Genomic DNA, 16190 nt, shown 5'->3' on the forward strand with positions numbered 1-16190 from the left:
GGTGCTAAAAACTATAGGTTATATGACATACTGTAGCTGTGTTTTAGCACCCTGATATATTCAGATCAACATGAGGTGAAAATAGCTATCAAAAATAAAGGCTTGCATTAAGAATAGATAAATAACATACAACCATGATCCAAACAAAATCACAATATACAATTTATTTTAGAGCTAAAAGTCTTTTTATACTGTGTTAAGCAGGACTTGCAGACTCTAGTATTATAACAGACATTAGTTTTCACAGCAATAAAAAAGTGACGTGACATATGGCTAAGTACGGTGACCCATACTCAGAATTCGTTCTCTGCATTTGACCCATCCAAAGTGCACACACACAGCAGTGAACACACACACACCGTGAACACACACCCGGAGCAGTGGGCAGCCATTTATGCTGCGGCGCCAGGGGAGCAGTTGGGGGGTTCGGTGCCTTGCTCAAGGGCACCACAGTCATGGCCGGCCCGAGACTCGAACCCACAACCTTAGGATTACGAGTCAGACTCTCTAACCATTAGGCCATGACTTGCCCCACAAGTCGTGTGCTAGTCGTGTCCCCACAAGTCGTGTGCTAGTCGTGTCCCAATAAGCAGTCTAGCATACAAAATAACACAAATCCCATAAGTCCAAACGCTGTTTTTTTTTTAAGCCAAAAGGTGCAAACACATCAGTGCATGTGTGTGCGATGGCATACCTGGCTCCATGTCAGAGGTGTGCTCTACACTGTCCCATGCACTGCTGCTGTTGGAGTTGGAATAGGGCACGTCACTTAGCAGAATGACACCTGCTGCCATGGCAGAGCCTGTAAAAAGGTGAAGGCAAGTTTGGCATCAAAAGGCTGAAAACAAAACCCAGGAGGGGTTAGAGCAAACACCAGAGAGAACAAATAATCACAGAGTTGCCCCAGGCAATGTGACCTTTAGGGGAAGAGAAGTATGGAAGGGTGTTAAGCAGGCTGCTGTTTAATGCATGCTGGATCTAATGGACTCACGAGGTTCTAAGCCGCTCCTTTCCATATTGTTGGGAAATTTATTTCACACTATGCGATAATAGAAATGAATCTAAATACCATAAATATGAGTACCTCCCTGAAAAGTAACTTGGAAACTGAAATCATCAAACCCTTATTATATATTTTCTATTTGAAGTTCTTTCTTTCTTTCTTTCTTTCTTTCTATATTCATTAATTTTGCAAATAACAACAACAGTCCATGCAACGATCAAAGCCGCTTTACTAAGCATGCCAAAAGTAAAAGTGATAATTAAAAAATTCGGCTGTGGTTAAATATGACATGTGACCACAGGTACACAGGGCATACCCTACCAAAGAAAGGTTTAGGTGCTGTGCCCTGTAAGTGTTTTTGTGGAGCACATTAAGCTACTGTAAATGAACATAAATATAGTAAAATAACTTGAATTACAGAGGTTGGACAAAGAAACTGCAACAATGGACAATATAGTGTTCAGAGGTTCCATGCCAACATATGCATGGCTTGGTGGATAATCTTCACTGACTTTACATTTTATAAGTAAAAGCATAGTGTTAAGGTTAAATTAGCAGAACAATAGCACACAAGTACAGAAAATATTGCAATCCACCCTTAACAGGAGACATATACTGTAAGAGTTCAAAAGAGGACAAAGTTATGTGTGTCGCTGGTGCAGTCTTTATGGATTATTAAAAGCCACAATATCCAGGGTAATATTGACATACCACCACAAAGGAATCACATCCAATAGGAGTAACTGTCCATGCAAGAGAAAGCTGTCCTAAAAGAATGTGCGGGTACAAAACCACAGCTGTCCAATTCACTGTCCAATGCAAAATTAAATGAGTGCCTTGGCTCTCTTGTTTCCACCAAAACTGTGGTGAGTTTGACAGGATCAATATTCATGGATAGGCTGCTATAGTTTAATTTTTGGTCACCTGTGCCAATGCCAAACATCAATGGTTTCAATGGTGCAAGCAGTGGAAATCTTGAATTTCACAAAATACCTTGACCTAGTACCTGATAGGCAATTAAGTGACCATCTCTGTGTTAAATCTATGAACTCCTGCATATCAGATGCTAACCAGTCTTTCTAACATTACCCCACTTTCCATAATAGCTAATTCTATTTAAAATACCAAGGTAACTACCAGTGACCTGCCTCAAACTTCGCATTTTATCAATCCACGACTTTGGATTACTGGATTACATTACTGAAGAAATAAAGCTAATAAAGCTAAGATCATCTTTATTTGGGCACCATAAATAAGTAAAGGTGGACAGAATCTTTAGGTTCCAGTTACTTTAAGTTTAAGAAATAGTACATTCATGTGATATGCTGTATTTAATTCATGCTGTAAAGTGAGCAGAGTAAGGTACACTTCTTTGGTTCCTACCAAAGTCATGTCATTAAAATAAAACCACAGGAGGCTTCCTAAAGCCTTAAATATTAAATATTCCACCATATTAGCTACATATTAGCACAATTCGTTAAGAAGATTTCTAAAACAGGCTATTTTTAAATATCATGCAGAAATAATGTTAATACACAGGCAAAGTAATATTTGGGGGAGGGTTGTTGTTTGTTTGCTTGTTTTTGTTGATACAATGTGATGAAACAGTTGCCATAAAGGTCCAATTCCATACCTTATTAAAGGAGTAGGTTTGAAGATATATGCCAGGGAGAAGAGTTTGCTCCCTGTGTCACAAATTTGTGAAAACCAGTGTTCATATTGGTAACATGGCAATTGTTTCCAGCTGTGTTCTGTTTAGCTCCCTATCTACTGTGTCTAATTATACCCTCTTGTTTGTCTCTTTGAAAAGTTTTGTTTCATGCCAATACGCATTTTCTTTACCCACTAAGCGCCACTTTGTATGTATGTTTCTCAACCTCTGCATGTATTATGGTGTGGGTTTTATCCTTTTCGTTTCCTCCTTATGGTAAGCAATTAAAAATGGAATAGTTTCAAATGTGTCTTATAACTCCATATGATAGAATCAAATTCTCACCAAAGGGAATTTATCTCTGCATCAGCAACCAGGCAGGACTTTGATGTTGCACCATAGTGCCATAGTAATAACATAAGGTAGCACATCTAGCATTACAAATCAGTTTTCTTCTAGCTAAAATTAAGCATTATGTAGTTTCTACCTGTGTAGTATTCCCTGTTTTGCTGATTTTAGATGTTGTTTAGATGACGCAAAAATGTGTCTAGGGATTACAAGGCCATGAAGAGGTGACTAATGCTGAATTCCAGTGGTGGTAGAAAAGTGGGAAATACTAAATTTTATAGACATTGCATGCCAAAGATTTTGAGTGGCCTGCACAAAAGTCTGACCTCTAGCCCACTGATCACATACTGGACGTAATGGAATTAGGCATGGGGCAGAATTTTGCTCTCTCCTATCTCATGACACAAAATAGTGGCACAACAAATTTTGCTTTAGCTAGATGTACTGCAATACATCTATCTAATACTTATTATGAACTCTTCTCTTCTTACACACTAGGTAGTCAATTAGCATGTTTACCTACTACCACAAAACAAATCAGAAAGAAGCAGGGTAATCAGAAAGAAGAATTATGGCATGTGTCATACAATCTTGCACAAAGTGATTGCATTGTGAACTGGAGCATTGCCATGCTGGAACATGTTTGGGCACCTTAGTTCCAGTGAAGGGAAGCTGTGATGCTGTACCTGTACAGCAGGGGTATTCAATTAAAAATTCAAAGAGGTCCAGTTACTAAAATTTCCTCCCAGCAAAGGTCCGAATCTTATATTTTCTCTTAAAATAGTGTACTCTCATGTTAATAAAATCAATAAAGCACATACATTTCTATATAATTTATTGTTAAATTTCAAGTGTTTTCAAAGTCTGAACTTGTATGGCACTTGAATGGAAAACAATACTGTAGTTGTCTTTACTACATGTCAAGTAACAGACAACAGACACTGAATTTCTTCTGAATAAAATAAATAAAAAAGTGCAAACACAGCTTTGAGCAACCTGAACTTAGGGCCTATATTTCAAGCAATGTAAAACATTCAGAAACTTTTGAATAAAATAAAAGTGATTTTATTGTTTAGAAAAAAAATAAACAAAAGACTTTTGAGCTGCCCCTTTTTTAAACATTAGCTACATTAATAACACAGGAACTTTAGGCAAAAGAACATTGCAAGTAAAATAGAACAGGGCAGAATTTACTGAATAAAAGAAAAGTGCAGAGCTTTGAGCAGCTCCCTTATTCCTCTCTCCTTTCCACCTCTCCTTACTCCCTTTCCATCTTCCGTTCCTAGTGAGAGAAATGGGCATGTAACTGTCCTGCCAGCAGTTTAATCTTAATTGTCCTGCCAGCGTAATTAGGTGCATTACTGCCACCTTCTGCTCTGGAGTATGGAACAGAAACAATCTGTTTTTGGCTTGGCTTTAGATGACGCTCCTGTTGTAATAACTAGATGAACTGCGCATGAACGAAAGATTTATCTTTTTATTAATATCAAAGAGCTTATATAATCTTATAAAATTAGATTATAATAAGGAGATGCTTAATATGATAATATTAGAATTTTAACGGGTCCGGGCAGACCCGTCACACGGTCCGGATCCAGACCGCGGTCCGCCATTTGGTGATGACCGCTGTACAGTATACAAGTAGACTTTCAAATTTCAACTTGGAAGCAGGCAGCTGCTTTCTTGTCATTGCCATAGTGGAGTCAGGTCTGCTTGCTACACGGCACCTACTTCACCTATGGCCAGGCAAAATGGAATTTATCTGACACTCTCTTCAAAGTGCTTTGCGGTCTCAATAAAAACATTTAAGAGTTGTTGTTGTATGTTTTATATAATACCAATATCTATTCATGAGAAGCTAGATCTGACATACTGATAGGCTTTAGTTGTGTTTCTGCACAAGGACACTAAACTAAACCAAAGAGCAGTGCTCACTTTTATCTGAACTTTGAAGTGATTTTACAAAGCAGTTGCTAAACTAACACAACCAGCATGGTGTTTAGTAACAGTGTGCACCAAATAGCCTTTCTTTATTTTCAGTCCATACAAACCAACTTTTAGTTATGCAGATTTTTATTTCAGTGACAATTCCTTGTGAATAGACCATAAGTGGCCAATAGGCACATAACAGTTCAACTATTCTGCATTAGGGTTGGATGCGACAAAAGTAAGATATCACCATTTCATGATACACCCTAAATGAAATGTAGTAAAATACTGACAGGTTGTCAGTAATCAATACTAATACTAATCAACACTAATACTAATCGGACTGTCCCACTAATACTAATACTTTACTATCTTTAATCACATTGCATTTCTGCTTCTCCCTGTACATTCTGTTACATCTTTTCTACCAAATATAAATGTATAGAACTGTAAATTCATTGCTTACATCAGTTTATGTATATTATCTGTACATACACTGTATATTTCTTGGTTTATCTTGTACATATAATGCACATAACGTACACATTTGCACAATACAATCGTATGCAAAAGTTTAGGAACCCCTGACAATTTCCATGATTTTCATTTAGAAATATTTGGGTGTTTGGTTCAGCAATTTCACTTTGATCTATCAAATAACTGAAGGACACAGTAATATATCAGTAGTGAAATGAGGTTTACTGGTTTAACAGAAAATGTGCAATATGCGTCAAAATTTGGGCACCCTTGCCATTTTGTTGATTTGAATACCTGTAACTACTTAGCACTGATTATTTGGAACACACATTTGGTTTGGTGAGCTCATAAAGCCTTGAACTTCATAGACAGGTGCATCCAATCATGAGAAAAGGTATTTAAAATGGCAATTGCAAGTTGTTGTTTTTTTGACTCTCCTCTGAAGAGTGGCAACATGGAGGCCTCAAAACAACTCTCAAATGACCTGAAAACATAGATTGTTCAACATTATGGTTTAGGGGAAGGCTACAAAAAGTTATCATAGAGATATAAGCTGTCAGTTTCCACTGTGAGGAACATAGTGAGGGTATGGAAGACCACAGCACAGTTCTTGTTAAGACCAGAAGTGGCAGGCCACGTTAAAATATTGGAGAGGCAAAGGCGAAGGATGGTTATAACGGTCAAAAACAGGCCACAGACCACCTCCAAAGACCTACAACATCAACTTGCTGTAGATGGTGTCACTGTGCATCGTTCAACAATTCAGCGCACTTTGCACAAGGTGAAGCTGTACGGGAGAGTGATGCGATAGTAGCTTTTTCTGCACACACCCCACAAACGGAGTCGCTTGAGGTATGCAAACGCACATTTGGACAAGCCAGCTTCATATTGGAATAAGGTGCTTTGGAGTGATTAAACAAAGATTGATAACAAGGGTCGTTATGCATGGCAGTAAAAGAACACAGCATTACAAGAAAAACACTTGCTACACACAGTAAAATTTGGTGTAGGTTCCATCATGCAGTGGGGCTGTGTGGCCAGTGCTGGGAATCTGGTTAAAGTTGAGGGTCGCATGGAGTCCACTCAATATCAGCAGATTCTTGAGAATAATGTTGATGAATCAGTCACAAAGTTGAAGTTATGCTGGGGCTGGATATTTCAACAAAACAATGACCCAAAACACTGCTCAAAATCTACTCTGGCATTTATGCAGAGGAACAAGTACAATGTTCTGTAATGGCCATCCCAGTCCCCAGACCTGAATATCATTGAACATCTGTGTGGTGATTTGAAGCAGGCTGTCCATGCTCGGCAACCATCAAACCTAACTGAACTGGAGATGGATTCTGGATGAATGTATTTTGGACTCAAACCACACATTGATTGTGGTGGTCAATCCATGTACGAAAATGTCTTATGCACCCTAAATCACTCTTTCACAATTTGCGCCAGATGAATCCTGCCATTGCCATCTTCGAAAATACACTTATAGAACAATGTGGCCATTCATTATATTCAGTTAGTCATCTGACCTTATTTTTAGGCGCATAATACCAAACCTAGACCTGACCAACTAAAGCAACCCCAGATGAAAACTGCCCCCACATGTGGGTTAGGTAGGAAATATAGTAGAAAAATAAGTATGGTTCTGTAGGAATACCTTGTGTTTAATTCCAGTTTTAATAACAATATAAATAACTTGTTCTGACAAAACTTAATTCTATTTTCATTTACGGTGTCCTAAAACTATCACTTGAGTTTCTACCGAAATATTGGCTGTCAAATACAGCAAAATAATGACAAAATAATTATTAAGTCGAATGAATTTATTAAAAAAAAAAAAAAAAAAAAAAAAAAAAAAAACTTAGTAGACAGACTAACGAAACCTTAAGTACAATCTAAGGTTTTCCACCTACCGTAAGGAGAAAAGTACATGTTTTATATTTACTGTGTATTTACTGCTAATTGTGATCTTATTGTGGATTCGCAAAAAGCCTCTAATAGGATACTCATTGTTTACATGGTCGGGTATGTTATTGCACCGAATTACTGATAATTGCATTATCTGTAAAAACACTTAATATAAACCACCAAACGTTATCATCAGCCAGAAACCTCATGCAAGGAGTAAATGAAGTAAATATTTAGTACATATTCATGCAGCAATGATCGCTAGCGTTTTGCTAGACCGAGGCTGACTAGTATACAGCAAGGCATTTTGGTATCTAGTTATAATACATTAAAAACAAAGCACTTAGTCACCGTTAGTCTGTATACGAGCCCGTTATATAAAGTGTATCATTAGTGCAGTGGTCACCTCCTTAGATAACTGCCAATCAAGCTAATGGATGTACATCTGATTGTCAGCTACAAACCTCGTCCTTCGCTGAATGTTTTATCAGCTGCCGGTCATGACGCTTTGTGGTTCAACCAAAAACAGCAGGCGTTCTATTTAAATGGCAGCACAAATCCACAATATTTGCACGGTGTGTTCGCTGGCCATTTTCAAACAGTTACATTTTAACAGGTTGTTGGAGGACAGAAATAAGGCATCTGATTGGTTCTTTTGAGATCACGCGACCAAACTGGGTCCGGATGACGTTTCCGCTTTGAAGAATTAAAGCAAAGGGCAACAAAGCGCGTGACAATAGACCGCGTTATATTTCAAACTAAGAGGCCCCGGTGCACTTTGAGGCGCATCTATTGGTAATTACGTTGTAAATAGCGAATAATAACAAACATGGTCAATTATCTTCTCTAGGCAAATTATAGGACAATGTGGGGTTGGCAGTGGCCAGAAGTCATATTTAACAAAAAATAAATGTTTGTATCCTTTACTTGGACTGAACTATTAAGATAAGCTAAGATATTCCGTTATTCGTCCCACAGTGCAGAAATTTCAGTTACAGCAGCCAAGAGTAATAAAATGCAAATATATAAAAAAAAGAATGGAGATATAATAAAATATACAGTATGTACAAAACAAAATGTATAAAAAGATGTATATATCACACATAGGTAATATTGATATAGGTCAGGGGTGTCAAACTCTGGCCGCGGGCCAAATTTGGCCGCGGTGTAATTATATTTGGCCCGCGAGATCATATCAAATGTGCATTACAGCTGGCTAGCCGCATGCTCCGCTAATACTACAAATCCCAGAATGCTTTACCACTGTATTGACGCGTAGTCACGAACAGCAAGCGCCCCTCATTCTCTGTTGACAGTCGTTAACAACCATGTTACAGTCACATCGGGCAAGTTAATTCCACCCTCCACAAAAATGGCCAAACGAAAGATGGACAATAGGAGCTTTCAAGACAGGTGGGAGGCAGATTATCTGTTCATGAATATAAAGGACAGACCTGTTTGTCTTGTGTGCTAACGGAACGTGTCTGTAACGAAAGAATATAACATAAGAAGACACTATGAAACGAAACATTATGAGAAGTACAGTATAAGGACCTAGACGTAAAGCAGAAGCTCCAGAAGGCGGAGGAGATGAAAAAAAGTCTGGTTTCCCGGCAGACTATGTTCATGAAAGCAAAAGCAAAAAGTGAAGCTGCTGTAAAGGATGTAAAGCGTTATTGTGGCAGCAGGGGTTGCAAAATCTGAGGGAGAGATTGTGAAAAAGTGTATGGTCAAAGTTTGCGAAATGAACACCACTGATGTGTCTTTTAATTCCAATTAAATTTTTTATGTGTTTGTAATATCAAGCTCTGGTTGTTCCAAATCCTGTGCTCAAGCAAAACTAAAGTTTGTTTCCATATGAAAAAGGTTGAACATTACATATCAGTTGCAGTTAATTTTTCAATAAATATTCAGTTTGGCCCATGACTTTGTCTCAGTTTTATATTTTGGCCCACTGTGAATTTGAGTTTGACACCCCTGGTATAGGTAATAAAATTTCTGTTATTGCACATGTTTAAATAACAAATAACTTTGTTATTGTTATTATTACAGTTAAAACACTCATAACAGTGTGTATTATGGTGACTGGTTCGGTTCCCAATATTTACAGTTTATATTAGATTCAAAAGATGATAACAAAGACATAAATCTGAGGCTCATTAATTATCACGCTATATCATATGCTGCGTATGTCTTTGAACAGAAGGCATGGACGCGTATTTACAATTCACATACTGCCGCCTAGTGGTTAAAATAAAGAGTTACTTCCACTGCATGCAACGCCGTCATGTGTGGTGTCTCGTTTATACGTATATATATACAGTACAGACCAAAAGTTTGGACACACCTTCCAAACGTTTGGACACACCACCTTTTCAACAGGACAATGACCCCAAACACACATCCAGGCTGTGTAAGGGCTATTTGACCATGGAGAGTGATGGGATGCTGCGTCAGATGACCTGGCCTCCACAGTCACCGGACCTGAACCCAATCGAGATGGTTTGGGTGAGCTGGACTGCAGAGTGAAGGCAAAAGGGCCAAAAGTGCTAAGCATCTCTGGGAACTCCTTCAAGACTGTTGGAAGACCATTTCAGGTGATTTCCTCTTGAAGCTCATCAAGAGAATGCCAAGAGTGTGCAAAGCAGTAATCAAAGCAAAAGGTGGCTACTTTGAAGAACCTAGAACATGACATATTTTCAGTTGTTTCACACTTTTTTGTTATGTTAATTCATGTGTTAATTGATAGTTTTGATGCCTTCAGTGTGAATATACAATTTTCTTAGTCATGAAAATAAAGAAAACTCTTTGAATGAGAAGGTATGTCCAAACTTTTGGTCTGTACTGTATATATATATTTGTATAAATATAATTTATATAAAAAAATTATAATAAATATAATATAAAATAATTATCCTATCCAAACATTCATGATGGATATATGTTTTCATCAACTAGAATACTATGACTCAATAATTATATTGTTATTATAATATAATTAGATTGTTTGATGTATTCTTCTTCGACGTCCTATTTATTTATTTGTTTGTTGGTTTGTTTGTTTGTTTATTTGTTTATTATTGTTGTTGTTGTTGTTGATGTTGTTGTTAGTAGTAGTAATAGTAGTAGTAGTAGTAGTAGTAGTAGTAGTAGTAGTAGTAGTAGTAGTAGTATCTTTTGTAGTTATAGTCGTAGTTCTAGTTTCAAAGGGTAAAACTGTTTAGAACTGTAAAGGGGCCCCTTAAACTTAATAGCATCTTTTTAAGATTATTCTGAACATTTTTGGGTGTAGTGTGCAGTTAAACAGAGGTAATGTAGAACTCTCGAGGGTCCTATGTGTTCTATGTGGAATCCTGTAACCAAGTGTTTTCTAGAATTTCAGTGCTACAATTTGAGCTTCGTTTGCATTATATATATATATATATATATATATATATATATATATATATATATATATATATATATATATATATATATATATATATATATATATATATATATATTATTAGTATTATTAGTATTATTAGTATTATTATAATCTGCCATTTGAGATACGATTAAAATGAAGGGAAATGTAGATTAGACTATGAACTGTTTCATTTATGTACCCTGTAAGTAGGTCATAACATTGTTAGGCTAATTGAATTTACAGTTCTTAATTTTATGACAAATACTCCCTATAGTAAACTTGCATTGTGAGAGGGAATGTGAGATGGAAATATTCATGAAGAATGAACAATCTATTTGTCTTTTGTCAATTACCATGAGATAATATTTACAAACACTCACATCGTCCTAGCTCTGAGAGCTTTTAACTTATTGTTGGAACTGATTTACTCGACCACACAGTTGTTTAATTCTATGGCAGTATTATTACTGCAAGGTTTTCAACGTGCACAAGCAAGAACGACGTTTACGGTTTTTTTGATTGCATTACTTTTAGGCAGATTTTGAATGGAAGACTAAAGCTAAACTCCATTTTTTTCTGTTTTAAACTTCAACTGAGGTTGTTATATTGTACTGCTGAGCAGTGCTACTGAAAACACAATCTTTTGCAGGCACTGAGCCCCTCTTTGTGGGCGAGGGTGTCATCGGGATTTAAAGAAGGAGGGGCCTTGTATGACAAGACCTCCTTAAGCTTGTGTGCTCTCGAGTCAAAACTTTCGTGGCTAAGGTAACACACTGCTCTGGTGAGAGGATCAAACGTCTTATCTCAACTGTGAGGACACGGGCATATTTTAGACATCCAAATCGGAAAAGGACGAAATTATTGTGTTCATGAGCTCCGAGGTCGGATATCACTATTTTTGCGCATTAAAAAGACATAGCCGCGTCCAGAGTGGCTCCAAAGAGCTAAGAGCGGGATGGATGTTTCTCCTTATGAGCCTCGGATAGACATGTGATTTCTTACGCACCAGATCGATGCGAATTTTTACGCACCACCGAAAATTAGAGACTCGAAACACAGAAGAAGTGTGTCGCGTCCAGAAAGGCGCTATAATGATGCAGCATCCTCTGGAGATCGGTGCTCACTATTACCCTGCAGAGGCACAGCAGGACCACCGGTCTCACCGGTACAGAAGCTTCATGATTGAGGAGATCCTCACCGAGCATCCGGACCACAAGGCCTCCCCTCCTGCAGGAGATTTACTAAAATTCGGAGTACATGCGCTTTTGTCGGCACGACCGTATCCAAATCACTTAGGTAAGTGTCCATGTTGTAATCAGAAATGCACATAAGGATGACTTTATACACCAAATACAATACAGTTTAGAAAAGTACTTTTTACTTAATGCCATTAATGTTGATGAGGATCACTGCAGATTAATAAATGCTAAAATAAATATAAATCTTGAAAATGATAAAGTTTAGGCCAAATATTTTTTGGTTTATTAATAAGTAATTTATTATTATTATTATTATTATTATTATTATTATTATTATTATTATTATTGTTATTATTATTATTATTATTATTATTATTATTATTATTATTAGCTTGATAATAATATATTGTTGTGAAATATGCTTGTCATTTACTTTTACCTGCAACGTAAAAATGGCAGCTTAAATACAGAACAAACAACCAAATGCAACAACAACAACAACAACAACAACAACAACAACAACAACAATAATAATAATAATAATAATAATAATAATAATAATAATAATACATTTGATGCTTTATTTATTAGTCGTTATGTAACCACATGATATGAACATAAACAGACACAAAGCATTACTATGGGCTGAAATATTAAAAGAGCCATTTATGCAGAACAGCCCGAGTTGGCAGTTGTGACTTGCAGTATACAACACAGAGGTGGAGCAAGGAATACAAGGAAGTTTATTATTATTATTATTATTATTATTATTATTATTATTATAGTAGTAGTAGTAGTAGTAGTATAATAATAATAATAATAATAATAATAATAATAATAATAATAATAATAATAATAATAATAATAATAATAATAATGATGATGATAATGATAATAACAACAACAATAATAATAATATCAATTATTATTATTGTTGTTGTTATTATCATTATCATCATTATTATTACCATTATTATTATTATTATTATTATTATTATTATTATTATTATTATTATCCCTGCGCATATTTTATGTTAAGGCCTGGTATCTGTGAGCCTCTGTGGTAATCTGTGATTTTTTTTACACATAGAATGGGCCTGTTGAAGTTCAGTGTCAGTACGAGTCAAAGCATTAAAATTGGTGGGACGAGAATGTTGTCCCAGTGCCGTCTATCCGGACACTTCTTTACTGAAAAAGCTTTAATCCTGGTTACACTATTTCGGAAAATTTCTTTGAAAAGGTTGCATTCTATTTTTGGCATAATATATCGTTGTGGGTACATTTATTGAGTTTTGTTCTAAGTTAAAAGCGGAATAACGCGGCTTACTGGAGTTAGTAAAGACAAAATAAACCATTCTCTCTATGCGTTTCCTATAGTTTACTTAAACTAGCAAAATTGGAGAGGGAGAAACAGGTATATAGATAAATAGATTTTTATTAGAAAGTTGTTTATAAGTATTGGGTGTTGTTGAAAAAGCTGGTACCTTGAACACACAAATATATCTTTATATGCGCGAGAATAAATAATTTTTCTGATTATTTTGTCCACATAGAAAAGACTCGCCCTCATAGCCGCCTCGTGTTTGTTTCATTCCTCAGTGCTGAAGGCAGAGCAGAGCGGCCTGCTGAAGTTCCCCGTGTCCCCGCTGTCATGTTCTCTTGGGCCGCCTCACGGCTCTGCTCTGCTCCCCGGGCCTCCAGGGCTCGGTGTTGGCTCAGCCTCGCACCATCTTCCACTCGATCTTCACCTACGTGGAAAACTCGAACCCGGAGCCGAGGCGCTCAGCAAAACCAAGAAAGGCAGAAGGAGCAGAACCGTGTTTACCGAGCTCCAGCTAATGGGTCTGGAGAAGAGATTCGAAAAACAGAAATACCTCTCGACCCCGGACAGGTTAGGCAAGACTCACAAGTCGCAAAACCCCTTGTATATTACTTCATTAATTTACACCTACAACTGTGGAACGGTTTTGAGGTTTTTCGTGATTAACAGAACTATAACATAATTTTAATTTCAAATAATAAAATAAAATAATTTAAAAAATAATCAGTTGTTGCGTTCTTTCACAGAATAGACCTGGCTGAGTCCTTAGGCCTCAGTCAGCTGCAGGTCAAAACGTGGTATCAAAACAGAAGAATGAAATGGAAAAAAATCGTAAGTGTCGCTTTTTTCCAGTTTACACATGGACGTAGTTTAACAAGAGCCTGGTATCTATGAAAAATATGTTAATATTCATTCGCTGTTTTGTTATTTAGGTGTTGCAGGGAGGAGGGCTGGAGTCCCCCACCAAACCGAAAGGGCGGCCAAAAAAGAACTCCATCCCTTCCGGTGAGCAGCTTTCCGAACAGGAGAGAGAGAGGACACGGGAGGCCGAGGGCGCATCTTCATCCTCTTCGTCATCGTCATGCTCTTCATCTTGTTCTGGCCAGTCTGAACCCAGTCAAGAGGAATAAACGCTTCAAATTTAAGGATGCACAGGCTAATGACCTGTCATGGATTGTTTCTTGTCGAAATCGACGTTTTGGCACTTAAAAACTGATTCAGTCAAGTGGACCGAAAATATTTTCCATTTTGTTAAAAAAATAATAATGGACGCCTGTTTAATCTTGTTCATCTCTTTATCAGAAATTCATAGCAGGATTGAGAAGAAATTGGTCTCTCACGTATAATTAACACTTTTCATTGGAGACGTCGCTTCGCAAAGACAGTCTTACTGCAAATCTAGTGCTCCGTGGTTTAACTATGTATGAATCATTTGATTTAAAAAAAAATTAAATGTTCTTTTTACAGAGACAGATGATTATGTTTATTATTAAATGAATTAGCAACGTATTTATTTGTATATATATATATATATATATATATATATATATATATATATATATATATATATATATATATATATATATAAGCTGTGAATTAATCTGATGCTGAGGATACGGGATGGTTTCGAACGAATACCATTAAAACATTATAGTATGTACGCCATAAGCATGTAGACCTAAAATCAATGGAAGATCCCGTATAAATTGATTTGAATGCTGGGTGCATCTAAATGTTACTGAAATATACAGTTTCGACCAAAAATATTCAAATAATGAAAAACAGAGTTATAGGCAGTTTGGCAAACAGCTGGATCTTTGGCGGATAATGAAATTAGGGATGGTCCTGAAATGGCAAGCTTCACTTTTCCTCTCATTCGTTTATGTATTACGCATCACATCCAGAAAAGAATCACACACGCTCTGTAATTTACTACAGTATTGTTTATCACCCAAGTTTAAACGCTGCCTCTGGCCTTGAAATGTTTACGTACAGCATTTTCATTTAGGCTGCGTTATTTCCTTTTTATAGAATTGGCTACATGTGGAAATAATTGTGTTCGGGCTCTGTGGTAGACCAGCATGCAGTTTCATAAACAGTGAGCGTTCGATATTGTTCAGTTTGAACTTTCCTGTCGAAGATAGTGGAGGAAATATCTGTAGCCAAGTTTATTTTTATTTTGGTCTTCTTCCTATTCATATAAGTTGCTAAATTGAAATATTCAGTAGTTATATAACAGCATTAGTGTTATTTTAAATATGACAGATTTTGTGTAATTCTCTACAAAATGATTGAGGTATATTGATTTAATCGTTACATGATTTGAAATTGCGCTCAAGAAAAGATTCATTTATAACATTTAATTACTGCTACTACTACTATACTACTACTACTACTACTACTACTACTACTACTACTAATAATAATAATAATAATAATAATAATAATAATAATAATAATAATTCAAACAAATACAAATTCAAACGTGCTTTTGAGGCTATTATTTATAAATAAAATTATACAAAGACATTTGGTAATTGGGCTCTTTAAAGAAAGGTTTGCGAGTTGAACTTATGTAGATAATGCTGTGGCTTCTTCTTATAAGAAGAAGAAGAAGAAGAAGAAGAAGAAGAAGAAGAAGAAGAAGAAGAAGAAGAAGAAGAAGGAGGAGGAGGAGGAGGAGGAGGAGGAGGAGGAGGAGGAGGAGGCAGAGAAGAAAAAGAAGAAGAAGCCTTAAAAATAGGTAGGAATGAAATTAAACGAATCCAGGGCATAATTTTATTTCACAGCCTTTTAATTTGACAAAAAAAATACAAATGATAAATGTAATATTTTAGAGAAAGTCTAAAAATTGTAGATGTTTAATAGTCTATAATAATCTATTAATCTATATTGACCATGAAAATCTTGGAGAGAGAGAGAGAGAGAGAGAGAGAGAGAGA

The 16190-nt window shown here is 36.4% G+C and overlaps 2 protein-coding genes across 2 annotated transcripts in view; one reads left to right on the forward strand and one right to left on the reverse strand.

Annotated features, from left to right (window-relative positions):
• ptpdc1a (protein tyrosine phosphatase domain containing 1a) overlaps positions 1-8124 on the reverse strand; it is a 35546-nt gene extending 27422 nt beyond the window's left edge. Inside the window, exons 1-2 of the mRNA XM_027143860.2 lie at positions 7784-8124; positions 695-802 (exon numbers count right to left, since the gene is read on the reverse strand). Coding sequence (XP_026999661.1) covers positions 695-794 — 100 coding nt within the window. The 5' untranslated portion in view covers positions 795-802; positions 7784-8124. The remainder of the gene's footprint in view (positions 1-694; positions 803-7783) is intronic.
• Positions 8125-11458: 3334 nt separating this feature from the next.
• barx1 (BARX homeobox 1) lies at positions 11459-14718 on the forward strand. The gene is made up of 4 exons (XM_027143866.2): positions 11459-12024; positions 13527-13818; positions 13995-14079; positions 14181-14718. Exons 1-4 carry the CDS (start codon positions 11742-11744, stop codon positions 14376-14378), a joined length of 858 nt encoding a protein of 285 aa, XP_026999667.1. The 5' UTR covers positions 11459-11741; the 3' UTR covers positions 14379-14718.
• The last annotated feature ends 1472 nt before the right edge of the window (positions 14719-16190 follow it).

The sequence above is a fragment of the Tachysurus fulvidraco genome, chromosome 2 (assembly GCF_022655615.1).
Source record: "Tachysurus fulvidraco isolate hzauxx_2018 chromosome 2, HZAU_PFXX_2.0, whole genome shotgun sequence".
NCBI lineage: Eukaryota > Metazoa > Chordata > Actinopteri > Siluriformes > Bagridae > Tachysurus > Tachysurus fulvidraco.

Excerpts from the sequence above, each read along its gene's own strand:
- barx1 (XM_027143866.2), top strand. The coding sequence starts at position 11,742 with ATGCGAATTTTTACGCACCACCGAAAATTAGAGACTCGAAACACAGAA. Across the intron at positions 12,025-13,526 it reads ACCGTATCCAAATCACTTAG|TGCTGAAGGCAGAGCAGAGC; the intron begins GTAAGTGTCCAT and ends TTCATTCCTCAG. Across the intron at positions 14,080-14,180 it reads GAATGAAATGGAAAAAAATC|GTGTTGCAGGGAGGAGGGCT; the intron begins GTAAGTGTCGCT and ends TTTGTTATTTAG.